We start from the raw sequence: 14,803 nt of genomic DNA on the forward strand, positions 1-14,803 counted from the left end.
CTCGGTACAGTCATTAACCAAAATGGAGACAATAGTCAAGAAATCAGAAGAAGGCTAGGACTGGGGAGGGCAGCTATGAGAGAACTAGAAAAGGTCCTCAAATGCAAGCATGTATCACTGAACACTAAAGTCGGGATCATTCAGACCATGGTATTCCCGATCTCTAGGTATGGATGTGAAAGTTGGACAGTGAAAACAGCAGATAAGAATCAACTCATTCGAAATGTTGTGTTGGAGGAGAGCTTTGCACATACCATGGACTGTGAAAAAGACAAATAATTGGGTGTTAGAACAAATTAAACCAGAACTATCACTGGAAGCTAAAATGATGAAACTGTGGTTATCATACTTTGGACACATAATGAGAAGACATGATTCCCTAGAAAAGATAATAATGCTTGGAAAAACAGAAGGGAGTAGAAAAAGAGGAAGGCCAAACAAGAGATGGGTTGATTCCATAAAGGAAGCCACAGACCTGAACAGGGTGGTTCATGACAGATGCTGTTGGAGGTCGCTGATTCATAGGGTCGCCATAAGTCATAATCGACTTGAAGGCACATAACAACATGGCAGCTATTATGTATGCACCCACAGTACTTTTATCAAGATCAAGAGTACCAGCACCATTTTTTTAAAAAAACCCACTGATGTTGGCAAAGCCTTGGCTGGTCCCTGTGTCTGTATCTCTGTTGCTGTGCTGAGTAGCGGGGGGGGGGGTATGTGGCTCTCCCCCTTGTGCTGAGAGGCAGGTGGAGCAGCCTCCCACTGATACTTGGTCCCATGTATGCTGCCCTTCTGTTTAACGGGGCTTACTCCCGGCGAAAGCAGGCACAGAACTGCAGCCCTCAGCCCCACGCGGTATTCGATGCGTAACCACCAGACGGTTACAAATGGGCTGTTGCACATTCTTTCGCTGCTACTCCCTTCGCGGAACAAAAGGAGCGCGGCTCGCACCCCCAGTCTGATGACAGCGGCAGACAGCCTAGGATTGGCTGCTGCCTCTGGGCGGCACGTTGGAAGGGCGTGGCGAAGGATGTAAGTAGGGACACCGCTTCCTCCCCACGCCTTTTATAAGCAACGCCCCCTTTTTTGCAACGTTCTTTCTCCCGCCTCCTCTCAGAGGCTGTGGTGCAGCCGCGGGAGACGTCCCCTAATCTGTTTGACCCACCGCTCGGCTTCCTCCGGCGTTGCCTGCTCACATAGAGATAGAAAAAAATTAGAACTACACGCGCACACGGTATCACAACACCGGTCTAAAAGTGAGCTGGGTTTCCACACTTAGCTTTATTCTAAGGCAAGCTTAATCACTTTTTTCTTAGAAATATCTAGAAAGATGCTACTCCGTTTTTATAGATTATCTAATTGTGCCCAATAGCGGCTTTCAATGTTTCATTACACGGGTTCAGACGGTGTTCGTGCAGTGTGCTTCTACACGTATCCTATCTCCATTCTCTCTCGTTTTATCCTCAGTTACTTCTCCAAAATGGCGACTTAGGTAGTTCCGCTTCCGGATGGTGCGGGCAGGCCGGGCTTGAGGAAGATGGCGGTAGCAGCAGGAGCTGGAGTGTCCGGGTTGGGTGGTCGAGGGCTGGCGTGCGCCTCCCGAGGCTGGGTGTTAGGCCTCTTCTTGCTGCTGGGCTCGGTGCCTCAGCCTGGCGCCGCCACCACTCACTGGGTAGTCACCGAGGATGGCAAGATCCAGCAGCAGGTGAGGGAGGGGCTCCTTTTGTCGCTCTGGGAACCGTCGCCATAGAAACATCCCCTCCCCTTCCTCAACCTTTCCCCTATCGTATTCGCGCCGTGCTAAAAGAGTCTGTTATCTTGTGGTGCTCTGCACCGGGGAAGAAACTCTGTTGCCGTATTCCTCGTGCCTGAAGCGCAGCCCTATCCTTTTCTGTAGGACGCTTGGTCCCTCTTTGGTTTTTATTTATTTATTTACTTGTTACATTTATATTCTATCCTTCCTCCCCAAAGAGCCCAGTTGTCAATGCAGTTGTCTAGAGCTCTTGTCAATGCCGGTTCCCATTCTGGCTTGTGGCTTCAACTGCGCTGAGTTTACCTCTTTTATGTCTTGAGATGTACATGGCGTTAAAGTTCTTTCTAGAGAGTTGCATTTCTTTGCTGCCCTTAATCGTTGCTGTATGTCTTCGGTGTTTCAGTAATAACGACATAAGACCTTTACTAAAGATTATCATTCTAGTCCAACGGCCAGCAAAATGTCTCTGGAGGGAAGGGGGAGTGTGATCTATTAATGGAGTCAATAGCCCTTCCCTGTTGCCTCTCCTCCCCTCCTCCCGAATCTGGTTTCCAGAGGTATGCTGCCACATGAGCACAGCAGTTTCAAAGGTTCATCTCTGTGAATTCGCCTAATCCTTTGTTAATGCTGTATAAACTATCACACACCATATCATGTCATGTGGTGGTGAATTCCATATGTTAACCACGTGTTGCATGAAACAGTACTTCCTTTTATCTGTCCTGAATCTATTGCCAGTCAATTTCACTAGGTGAACCTCATTTAGGGTATTATGAGAGAAGTGAAATGAGGGCTCTTCAGTTTATGCACATAATTTTATAAACATATGTCATGGCTCTCTTTAGTTGTGTTTTCCTAAACTAAAAGGCTCCCAATATTACAGCCTTTCCTTGTTTGGAAGTCCAGCCTCCTGATCACTTTAGTTGCTCTTCTCTGTAGTGTTTCAGGTATTTCCTAATAATTTCCAACACTGAGTTTTCCTTCCCTCACCTCACAATGCTTCATCCTTAATTGGAATTTTCGTTTGAGGTCTTCTGTGATACACACACATATGCATCTTTCACCTTGAGTTGTGTGGGGGGCAAATATCCAAATGTGTATTGTATCTCTTTCTACCTACATTTGTTCTCCCACACACACACACACCTAGTTTGGAAAGATCTTTTTGGAGTCCTACACAATCTCTTTCAGATTTAATCTGCAAACTTGGCTATCTCACTGCTCACCCCAACTCTGCACCATTTCAGAATGTTAAATAGCAGTGGACCTAGTACAGAGTCTTGAGCAATCTTACTGCTTGCTTCCATAATTCTGAAAATATTCAGCTTATTCCTACCCTCTGCTGCTTGCTCTTTAACTAAACAGGAGGACCATCACTGCTGTTTACTTTAGAAGCTTTTCTGAAAGTCCAAGTATGACTACAGGAGATCTTCCCTGTCTCACATGCTTGCTACTGGCACTCAAATAACATAAATCAGAACGTCCTTTACAGAAGCCATGCTAATTCATCAATGGTGTTTTAACTATTCTAGTTTCAGTATTGCATTTCTAGTTAGTTCAGTAGTTAGCATGAGAGATTCTGTAATTCCTCAGAATCCTTCTAGTTTCCTCTTTATCTGGTTTGATTGGTAGACGGCCTTGTCATTGTCACCTTTGCCCTCATTCAGTTTGCTGTCTTTCTGCCTTTCTAGATGGAGAGAGTTTTGGTGGGGGATGAAGAGTTTTGGCAGAGGATGGAGAGGGTTTTGGCAGAAGCTAAAGAGTGCAAAGTCCCATTTTGCTGTGTATTTGACATACTTTTGGATGACTTACTCTTATGACAGCACCACATAGCCACCCAACACTGGCATTTAGTATTATGCTGACTATACCTGAGTGAAACACATTGCTAATGTATTTATAGTGAAGATTGCCTGTTTCGGATTGCAAGACACAGGAAATGCAAGCCATCAATCCACTGGGCAGCAATGATTAGGCAGGGTATAGGAAGTGGGGACATGGTTAAATCTATTTGGCATGTGTAATTCACCAGAGAGACAGTGTGGAGTAGTGGTTTACATGCCAGACTGGGACCTGGGAAGCCAGGGTTCAAATTCCTGCTCGGCCATGAAGCTCAGTGGATGACCTTGGGTAGTCACTGTCTCTCACCATAACCTATTCCCTAGGGTGGTTGTGAGGATAAAATGGGGAGGGGGAGAACTATGTTTGTATGCCACATTGCAGTCCTTGGAGGAAAAGTGGGATATAAATGTAACAACAATAAATAAAAATAATAATGTAGTTTAGAAAAAGAATGCCACAACAGCTTGGTTCCCCTTTTTTTTGTAAGTTAATATTTTGCCAGCAGCTGGAACCATTCCTACCAATTTAAGAGGGCTTATTGAATCTGAATTATTGGATGCAGCTTTTCTGTTCTAACCTGATGGGTTTTGATAGAAAAGGTATTCTCTTTTATAGGGTGAGTTCAGTAGTGGTTTACATTTGATAATCTGTTTTTATAGGGCTTTCAGTTTTTCTTAGTCTTACAAATCATGTATTTTGTTGTTACTAATGTTATTTTTTGGCTCTTTTCTGTAATTTATCATGTATGCCTTATTGACAAAAAATCAATAGATATGTTTAAAAATGGGGAAAGTTCGGCTATGCTTAAAATTCATGGTGCATTGTTGAAGTCTAAAGCTGAATTTATGTGCCCTGATCTTAACTTTTTAGCTATGTCAAAGTGTGCTTAATATACTGTCTCTGCTCATCACATCCCAGTTCTTCAAGCTTATTAATGTTCCTGTAATAACTAATATACATGCCATTTACCTTAAGGATATTGAAAGTGACTCTAGTATTTATTACTCTTGTAATGTAATCTTCTAGGGTTGGAGAAGTTTGTAACTATATTCTTGCTCAGCTAAGTCAGAGGTAAAGAAAACTAAACATTTAATGCATAAATAATGCATTGTTCTCTTTTCATTGTGATAGAGAACCTACACACACAAACACAGTTATTGCAGGGAAGCACCTGAGAATGATTTTCTTCTCTGCTTATAAAGGGACATACAAACATGCCCATAGCTTAGTTTTAAATGCTGTTAGCTTTGTTTTAAATGCAACTGAAAGTGCAATCCTAAGTGGGTGTGTAGCTGAAGTGGTAAATCTACTGCCACTTCCAAAGCCCTGCTAGCTTGTGCTGGCCAGCAAAAGTTAGGTAAGTTAGGCTGAGAGACAGTGACTGGCCCAAGGTCATCCCGTGAGTGTCATGACTGAGCAGGAATTTGAACCCTGACTTCCCAGGTCCCAGTCTGACACTCTAACCACCACACTACACTGGCTCTCTGGTGAATTGCACCTGTTGAATAGATTTAAACACATCTACCACCTCATATACCTTGCCTAGTAATTGTTGCCCAGTGGATTGATCTTGCAGTCCAAAACAGGCAATGTGTTTCACTCAGATATAGCCCAGAAGCAGCTCTACACCTTTGTAACCCCCTCCAGCCAGTGAATTTGAGGTTTAGGATTGCACTGTGTTTAAACAGCAGATGAGATAGTGGAACTTCATGTATTCAGAAAGTGAAGAGAAGATGTGGACGACTAAATGGGACATCAGTGAAACAACCTGGATGTAGACATTTGGTCACAGCCAGAGTGTTCAAGTTGGAAGCAAGATATGGAGATTGCTATATGCTCTTTACCTTTTTTTTAAAAAATTGCCACCAAATTCTCAGGTAAAAAAAGTCATTCAATTCCTTAACAAATTGAAGTTTCGAGATAATAAAGGGGTCACCTACTTTCTCTTCTCTCTTCATCTTGCTGTTCTTGACCAGTTGTGTCTGAGAATGCTGTGCAGCTCAGTCCTATGTGTGCTTCCTTTCTCCCTAGCAACTCTGTATAGGATTGTAGCTTTAATCTTACGTCATTTGGAGATGCAACTCTATAACAATCATAATCTTAGTCCTATAAAGTGGCTAAGAACTGACTGAAATAAGAATTTTAGTAAGCCCTGTTGGTATGTGGCACTTTGGAATGCAGGGTTTGTGGTTATCCATGTTGGAGTTGTGATTTTGTATGTTGCTCTTCATATTCTCATCTGCTGTGGTACATTATTGTTTGTCATAAAATGCCACACAATATTTAGCTAGCATATGATTGAGTTGGGCATGTCTGCAACATAAGTTTATACCTGTCTTGCAGTATCTAGGTTGCGGTATCTGTACTCAGACATTAAATACAGTTAAGTGTGCGTAGGAATGTAGCCAGTGTAACACAGAAGCAGATTCATTACTAGCTAACATGTTATCCTCTAGCATTTGGAAAATATATTATTATAAATTCTTTGGGAATCAAAGTAAGATAGAAAATAAATATAAACTGATGATTATTAATACAGTTGAGTGAATTTCATTTCTGCAGAAAGTATGGCTAATTTAAACCATACCAGATTTTAAAATACACCACAATAATATGGCTCATTGTGTGAAGATCTCTTTTCATCTTTTTGTACCAGTTTAGTTTATTTCCAAAGTGACCTATACAGAGAGGGATCTTGGCAAACTCTAAATCAAACTGGGCATGCTTTTTGTTCTCTCAGGGATGTGGAGGGTTTGGGAGATACATAATGGGTCATAGCCAAGAACACACATCCATATCTTCTTCATGAATGTGTATGCATCAGCTGTGACACACATGAAAACACATACATGATTATTCACACAGTTTGTGAAATGATTATCCATTTCAATACATAACTGATTATCCATAACCATCCATTGTGTTGATTTCTCTGTAGTGGTTCAGGGCATAGTTAGGGCTTCACTATAGTTCTGTGCTGATTGGAGTTGTAGTGCAAAACATCTGGGAGTCACCAGGTTAGCAAAGGCTGCTGCATACTTCTAAGACAGTTTGTCACAAAGGAAATATTAAGGCATTAAGCTGAAAAACAATTTTATTTATCCTGAGGTAGTAAAAACCAATCTAATAAATACCATGTCAGCTATAGTCCTGAAGTAAGCCCTAACTGTGGCCCTTGGAAGCACCATCTTTAATTAAAGAGAGAGTGAGTTATGGTCAAACCAAATGCAGCAATCAAAATATAGTCATACAGCTGCAGGCAATGAAATTGAAAGTCTAAGATTCCCCAGTCCTAAACAGTAATAATATTTAAGATTTCTTGATTCTGCTGCAGCATACAGAATTTTGAGGTTTTATTTAGCTTCACCATATTCTGAACTTCAGTTTTTGTCTAGCTCAAAGAAGGTTGTGTATTTGTGACCACAGAATACTTTGTAAGATAGGTAGAGGATCTCGCTGGCAGAATAACTCAGCAAGGACACTACATTTTAAGTTTTGAGTCTTAGTGCAAATTTTATTTATTTATTAATTAAATTTATATCCCACCCTTCCTCCCAGAAGGAGCCCAGGGCAGCAAACAAAAACACGAAACACACTCTAAAACATCATAAAAAACAAAACACTTTAAAACATATTAAAACAAAACATCTTTAAAAAACATTTCTTTTAAGAAAAGCTTTAAAAACATTTTAAAAAGTAATTCCAACACAGACACAAACTGGGATAAGGTCTCTACTTAAAAGGCTTGTTGACTGAGGAAGGTCTTCAGTAGGCTCCGAAAAGATAACGATGGTGCCTGTCTAATATTTAAGGGGAGAGAATTCCAAAGGGGATGTTATGGGTTTTTTCTTGTGTGTTTTTCTCCTGCAAAGCTATTAAGTGCTCACTGTTGTGATTTTGGTGTGTAAATTTTGGCCCTTCGTGGCCTTTCATACTGTTCCTGAAAGGGGCAACGGTTGTAATGTCTGAACACTGAGTACTTAAAAAAAACCTAAGAATGAGTCAGTAGCTCATGTGCTCTTAATCTGGTTGCAGGACTTTAGATTTTTCACAGTGGAGTATATTGCAACATTATGTGAAACACTAATTTTTTGGAGAAAACCCTTGCCTATCTAGGCTCCTTAGAGCTACCCAAAGGGGATTGGTTGGGTGGGTCCAGGGAGTAAATAATGCTTCATTGGAGGAAGGGAAGGTATAATTCACCTTTAAGGAGGCCATGGTACATTCCTTCCTTAAGAGAGTCTCCCTTAACCTAGAAATATTTAGCAACTATTGCCCAGTAGAAAATATCCCCCTTTTTAGACAAGGTGCTTGAGAGGGCAGTGGCAGCCCGTCTTCAGACATGTTTGAAAGAAACATATTATCTGGATCCATTTCAGTCTGGTTGAAGGCCCAGTCATGATAGTGAAATTGCCTTGGTCACCCTTGCTGGTGACATTTATTGGGGGAGAAATGGGGGCAGTGGGACCTTGTAAGGCCTGCTCCTTGACCTCTTGGTGGCATTTGATGCTATTGACAACGGTTTGCTTCTGGATTGGCTTGGGGGGGGGTTGGAGGTGCTGTACTTCACTGGTTCTGCTTCTGGTTCCAGGGCTATTTCCAAGCTGTAGTTATGGGGAGGGGCATTGTTTGGTGCCATGGGAGTTGTCCTGTAGTGTCGCGTAGGGTTCCAGCATGTCCCCCATGCTATTAAATCTATATCTGAAATTGCTGGGAGCTGTCATCAGGAGATTTGGAAGATTTGTCATTTTTGCATCCTTGAGCAAGATGGCTGCATATTCAGGAAGTGCTGTCCATCCAACATTTCCTGCTTTTTTCAGATGTGCTTATGAAAAAGACTAATGTTCCACCTGGCGTAAGCACATAAGAACAACTCTGCTGGATCACACTAAAGGCCCATCTAGTCAAGTATTCTGTCCCCATTGTGGCCATCCAGGTGCCTATGGGAAGCCAAGAAGCAGGACATGAGTGGGCTGGATGGAACAACTATCAGGTGGATTGATAGTTGGCTATAGAATCGTACTCAGCGAGTGCTTATTAATGGTTCCATCCCAAACTGGAGGGAGATAATGAGCAGGGTACTACAGGGCTCAGTTCTGGGCCCAGTGCTTGTCAACATTTTTATTAATGACTTGAATGAGAGGGTGCAGGCTTATCAGATTTACAGATGATACAAAATTGGGAGGAATAGCAAATGCCCTGTAGGATAGAAACAAAATTCAAAGTGATCTTGATAGCCTGGAGCATTGAGCTGAAAACAACAGAATGAAATTTAAGAGGGATAAGTGCAAAGTTCTACACCTAGGAAAAAGAAACCAAATGCATGGTTAGAAGATGGGTGATAGTTGGCTCAGCAATGCTAAGTAATTCTAAGATGGATCTTAGAATTGTTGTTGATCACAAGCTGAATATGAGCCAACAATGCAATGTGGCTGCAAAAGAAGCAAATGCTATTTTAGGTTACATTCACAGAAATATGGTTTCCAAATCATGTGAAGTACTAGTTCCCCTCTATTTGGCACTGGTTAGGCCACATCTTGAGTACTGCTTCCAGTTCTGGACATCACACTTTTAAAATGATGCAGACAAACGAATAGGTTCAGAGGAGGGCAACGAGGATGATGAAGGGACTGGAAACAAAGTCCTATGAGGAGAGATTAAAAGACATGTTTAGCCTTGAGAAGAGAAGGCTATGGGGAGATATGATAGCACTCTTCAAGTACTTGGAAGGTTGTCACACAGAGGAGGGCCAGGATCTCTTCTTGATCATCCCAGAGTGCCGGACACGGAATAATGGGCTCAAGTTGCAGGAAGCCAGATTTCAGATGAACATCAGGGGGGGGGAATCCTAACTGTTAGAGCAGTACAACAGTGGAACCAGTTACCTGGACAGCCCATTACCTCCCTAACACTGGAAGCATTCAAGAGGCAGCTGGACAGCCACCTGTCGAGTATTCTTTTTGGATTCCTGCATTGAGCAAAAGGATTGGACTCGATGGCCATATAGGCCCCTTCCAACTCTACTGTTCTATGATTCTATAAGCATTCTCCTGCTTATGTGCCTCAGAAACTGATATTTTCATGCCTCTAGAAGCTTCATGCCTCTAAAATTTGAGCCAATATATAGCCATCATGAGTAGTTTCCATTGATAGCTTTATCCTCCATGAATGTTTGTAATCCATTTTTAAGCCATGTAAATTGGTGCCTTTTTCTCCTGAATCATCCAGCATTCAACCTCATTGGATGACTGGGTTTCTAGCGTTGTGAGAAAGAGAGAAGTTTTTCTCCCTATCTACTTCTTCCACAGCATGCATAATTTTATACACCTCTATTGTGTGCCCCCTTTTTCTAAGCCCCAAACATTGTAACCTTTCCTCATACAAAAGTTGCTCCAGCCACTTGATTATTTTGGTTACCTTAACTTTTTCCAGCTCTACAGTACTCTTTTTTGAGGTAGTAACCAGAACTGTATACAGTACTGCAAGTGCAGCCGCACCACTGATTTATATAAATGCATTCTGATATTGACAGTTTTATTTTCAATTCTGTCACTAATGATACCCAACATGGAATTAGTTTGTTCACAGCAGATGCACATTGAGTCAACATTTTCATAATAGTTTTCAACCGCAACCCCAAACACACCTTTCCTGGTCAACCACGGCCAGCTCAAATCACATCAGCTGACAAGTGAAGTCAGGAATTTTTGATGCAGTGTATATCTACTTACACTTGCTTACTTTGAACTACATTTGCTATTTTAATGCCTATTCCCCCGGTTTCAAGAGATCCTTTTGGGTCTCTTTGCTATCTTTTCCTTTTTACTGTGCTAAGTGTGGCATCCGATTTGGCCACCTCACTACTCACCTACCTCCAGAACATTTATGAACAAGTTTTAAAACACTGATTCCAGTATATATTCTTGGGAGACTCCACTGTTGATATCCCTCCATAATACTCTTACATTATGTTGTCCAGTGCAACTAATAAAATATAAGGTGATTAGCAATGTTTTAATCATTTCAAACTGAGTTTCTGCAACAACAAATAGTGGAGAAAGTAGTCTTGATATAAGGATGTTCACATTGCTCAATCAGCAATGTTCTGTCACTGATTTCATTTCATAATTTCATTTTTTTTTAAAAAAATTGCTCTTCTAGCTTGCAATATATTTGCTCCTTAGCTTGCCCCAAAACAAATAATTACTTGCTTTCTAATTCCCTGAGTGGTACAGCCAAGGTACTTCAGAATTTAGTTTAGATATGAGAGCACTGGAGACTTCCAGTGACATTTAATAGTTGTTTTATTTACCAAATAAAAGCCTGTTCAAGCAAGCAGACTTGGTACAAGCATGCACCAGATTCATCCCTGCAAGGCTATAGCACACTTCTAGCTAACTCCAGGTAAAACCTGAACTCTCTGGTCACTGTTCTTTCAATTCAAACATCAAGACTCACTCCATTTTGTCTTCCCTGCTCCAACTAGCTAGATTCTAACTGCCAGAAGGTATTACCTTCCCAAACTCTTATAGCTATTACATTCCAAAGCTCAGAAAGGTTTCCAGTGATCAAGAAATGTTGCTGTTTGTGGGAGGGGGAGTGTTGTTGTTTTTAGTCCCTGACCATTCATCAGATGCCCATTAATTAAAATGGCTAGATTCAAATATGGCAATAGAAGCCTCCAAAAGTTCTGAGAGAGAGTGACCTGTGTGCCTGTCAGATTCATGGGGAAAGAGGTTTAAATTATTTATTTATTTATTTATTTAATGTAATTTATATACCGCCCTAAGCCCGAAGGCTCTCTGGGCGGTGTACATAAAAATAAAAACAAATACAATATATAAATACAATAAGTACAATGAATCAAAAACCAAAAAGAGACAAACAATACAAGAACCAAACAACGTCAAAATACAAAATAATGCTAAAATACTGTAAAATACACTTTTAAATGCCTGGGAGTATAAAAAGGTTTTCACCTGGCGCTGAAAAGATAGCAGCATCGGCGCCAGGCGCACCTCATCAGGGAGACCATTCCATAGTTCGGGAGCCACAACTGAAAAGGCCCTATTTCTAGTCACCACCCTCCGAGCTTCTCGATGAGATGGAACTCGGAGGAGGGCCTTAGATGTTGAGCGCAGTGTACGGGTAGTTTCATATTGGGAGAGGCGCTCCACCAGGTATTGCGGTCCCATGCCGTGTAAGGCAGTGGATTCATCACAGCCTACAACCTAAAAAGCACCTGAACCCACAAAATCATACAAGTTTGAAGCAGCAATGCTCATAATGTGCATGCATCTAAAACTTAAGCCTCGGTCATAGATGTTGAATCTAGTGTTAGATTTAGCAATTGTCCAATCTGAAATCATGTCCTGTAATTCCTGATGTCAGCCAAATGAGCCCCACAAGAATCTTACCAAATAGTATTTCCCTTCAATCAATCTTGTTAGAGCACCATAAAGGACTTGGTTTGTTTCAATGTAACAGGGTCAGACTAGACATGATGGGTTTTGTCCCTTTTTTCTGTCAGAGCAGCAGGTGAAGAAAGAGTCTGGTTACTGCATCAGAAAGGCCACATAAGTGAGGGGAGCTGAATCCTCACCCTTCCCTCAGTGAGGAACATGATCATAGAATCATAGAATAGTCCTTAGAGTGCGAGTTTTGGAGGGCAACTGCATAGCTCAAGATGGTTTGATGATGGTGTTTCAGCTGTTGCTGGAACAAAGGCCTGAATAGAATCCTGACAAATGTTATTCTGGGAATCCTTAAAAGCAAAATTAAGAAATCTCCTACTGTTTTGTGGCATATCTGCACAGGGCATTGTAGAGTTGGAAGGGGCCTATAAGGCCATCAAGTCCAACCCCCTGCTCAGTGAGGAATCCAAATCAAAGCATTCCTGACAGATGACTGTCCAGCTGCCTCTTGAATGCCTTCAGTGTCGAAGAGCCCACTACCTCTCTAGATAATTGGTTCCATGAGTGTAGCCACCTTTCTTATTTCTATACAAAATGTAGGGCATGGAAGCATACAGGCAAGATTTCCTGAATATTCCCCTGCCTTTAACTCCCTGTGATCCATCACTCAGGCACTTTTCTCCTTAGCCCTCCTCCTCACTTCTCATATCAGATTTGGGCTGTGTATGTAAACAACAAATGTCACTGCTCCCATTGTGTGGCCCTGAGGCTACTTTTACCTAGGAGGTATATGACAGTAATAGTACCTGAAAATGTGGTATTATCTGTCGCACCTTTCTAATTCTATGGAACTGGGCATTTTACTATCTCTTTTACAGAAGTGTTTGAACTTCAGTGAGTAGCAGAGCTCTTGCTCAGTAGCTACAAAAAGCCACCTTTTTGAGTCTGAAACCTGAGGCAGCTTTGCATAGCGGGGCAAGTTTATGCTTTTCTCTTGATTCCAATCTGTGACTGTTGAGAACTGTGTCTGAGCAGAGAGAAGTGTAATCCCTCATTGCAACTTTGATAATCTCTCATATTTTTTACTGCAACAGAGTGAGGTTTTCTCCTTCACATAATGCATATGGACACAGTTGCCTTTACTAATGGACAGAGTCTTGATGTTGCACATCTTGATTTCAAAGTTTGAATCTTGTTACTTGTGTACGTATGTTGCTAGTTGTCATGGCTTCAGAGGTATTAGAGCAGCCTTTGCCAGCCCTGCATGCTGGTTGGGATTGATGGTTTACAGTCCAGAGTATATGAATGGCACCAGGTTGATGAAGGCTGTTATAGTTTTGTTCCGTTTAAGGCCAGCTGCCATGTCATGCATGCGGACTCAAACCAGTGGCAATTCTTCCAACCTCCTGCTGATGACATAAACCACGTTCAGCAGTTCAAGATGCCCTTCCTTTATCTTATTTTTCATAACATGTACTTTCCATTGCTTCCACTATTGAACTGAATCCTCCTTTGCATGCATCTGTCTGTCAATAGTTTTCAGCTTTAACACTGTATAGACTTTATGTTTTGTGTAAACCACTTAGAGGCTTTGATTAAATGATATACAAAATCTGTTAAATGAAAAATAAATAAAAATTATGTTGTAACATCCTCTGGAAAGGAATAATGCACATGTTAAAAGAATAGTGCAGATGTTAAAACTAAGAGCATATGGTGAGATGGATATATATGTATGCATTGAATATCACCTGAGGATTAGAAAGCATGAAGCTCTTTGAAATCTGATAGGAGCGTATGTGTAAAATTTATGTTTCAATGGGATCTACTCTTTGAACCCTAGAACTGCTAAGGTCTACCTTAAAGTCATCATTAATACGTTATACAAAAAGCGAAATCATGTTGGTCCATAAAGAAAAAAAAACCAAAATCCACCATTGGGAGATATCTTTATTAGAACTGACCAAAATCCTCACTGTTGTGGTATTTTGGCTGGGCCTAATAAACATATTGGCCGACCATAAATTTTAGATTAAAAACCTCTAGGAATAGAATCCAACAATGTCTGTCTTCTGCTGGAAGAAATCAGTCAGCAGAACAGGGCATTCCCTTCCCACTCTCCCTGCCCCATTCTGCTCTGGAGGGTTCTTCACGAGCAGATTTAAAGGGGTTTGGGGAGCTGCAGGGGGTGGAGAAATAATTGAAGTGGTCTCCCTAACCAATACTGCAGATAGATTTCTTTTGGCAGTGGTTAGATATTGTTAGATGTCACTATGTTAGCTGCTCGGGCTTGAAGATTCCTATTAAATAAAAAATCCATATATACTTATTTATTAAAATAATGTGCATACTGCCTTTCATTTCAGAGAAATATCAAGGTGGTTTATAGAGCAGTAAAACAAAAGCATATAACAAAATACGACAATAGAACAGCAATAAAATATCAGTAGCTGTTACTGCAGCCAGAAATGCCAGACACCAGTATTAAGACAGAAAATGTTTAGGTAAAGAACTGTGTTTTTAAATTGTTGGTGGATGTTCCTATCTGATTTCCATGGGAAGATGATTCCACAAGTTAGGTGTCACCACAGAGAAAGTCCTTCTCTGTATAACTGTAAGGTGGACATGTTCAGGCTGTGGTACGGTTAATGGGGCCTCCTCAGCAGATCACAGTGCCTAGGCTGTACATTCTCAGACAACCTGGTCCAAAGCGTTTTTGTAGTGGTAAAATCACCTAAAATGAGTGGACAGTCTTTTTTCTGTTGGGAGCTGACTATTGGCAGAGGTGAAG

The 14,803-nt window shown here is 41.3% G+C and overlaps 1 protein-coding gene across 3 annotated transcripts in view; it reads left to right on the plus strand.

Annotated features, from left to right (window-relative positions):
- Window positions 1-1,111: 1,111 nt before the first annotated feature.
- The window catches only part of TTC17 (tetratricopeptide repeat domain 17), a 112,641-nt gene continuing 98,949 nt past the window's right edge, over window positions 1,112-14,803 (plus strand). The window contains exon 1 of one of the 3 annotated variants that reach the window (XM_061610812.1): window positions 1,112-1,294. Coding sequence is in view for 1 of the 3 variants with exons in the window: in XM_061610811.1 (XP_061466795.1) it covers window positions 1,541-1,708 (168 nt within the window). In the remaining 2 variants the exon portion in view is untranslated. Of the gene's footprint in view, window positions 1,295-1,485; window positions 1,709-14,803 lie in introns of those variants that run through there. The other 2 variants (XM_061610813.1, XM_061610811.1) reach the window with 2 other exon arrangements.

The sequence above is a fragment of the Rhineura floridana genome, chromosome 2, assembly GCF_030035675.1.
Source record: "Rhineura floridana isolate rRhiFlo1 chromosome 2, rRhiFlo1.hap2, whole genome shotgun sequence".
In the NCBI taxonomy this organism is placed as follows: Eukaryota; Metazoa; Chordata; class Lepidosauria; order Squamata; family Rhineuridae; genus Rhineura; species Rhineura floridana.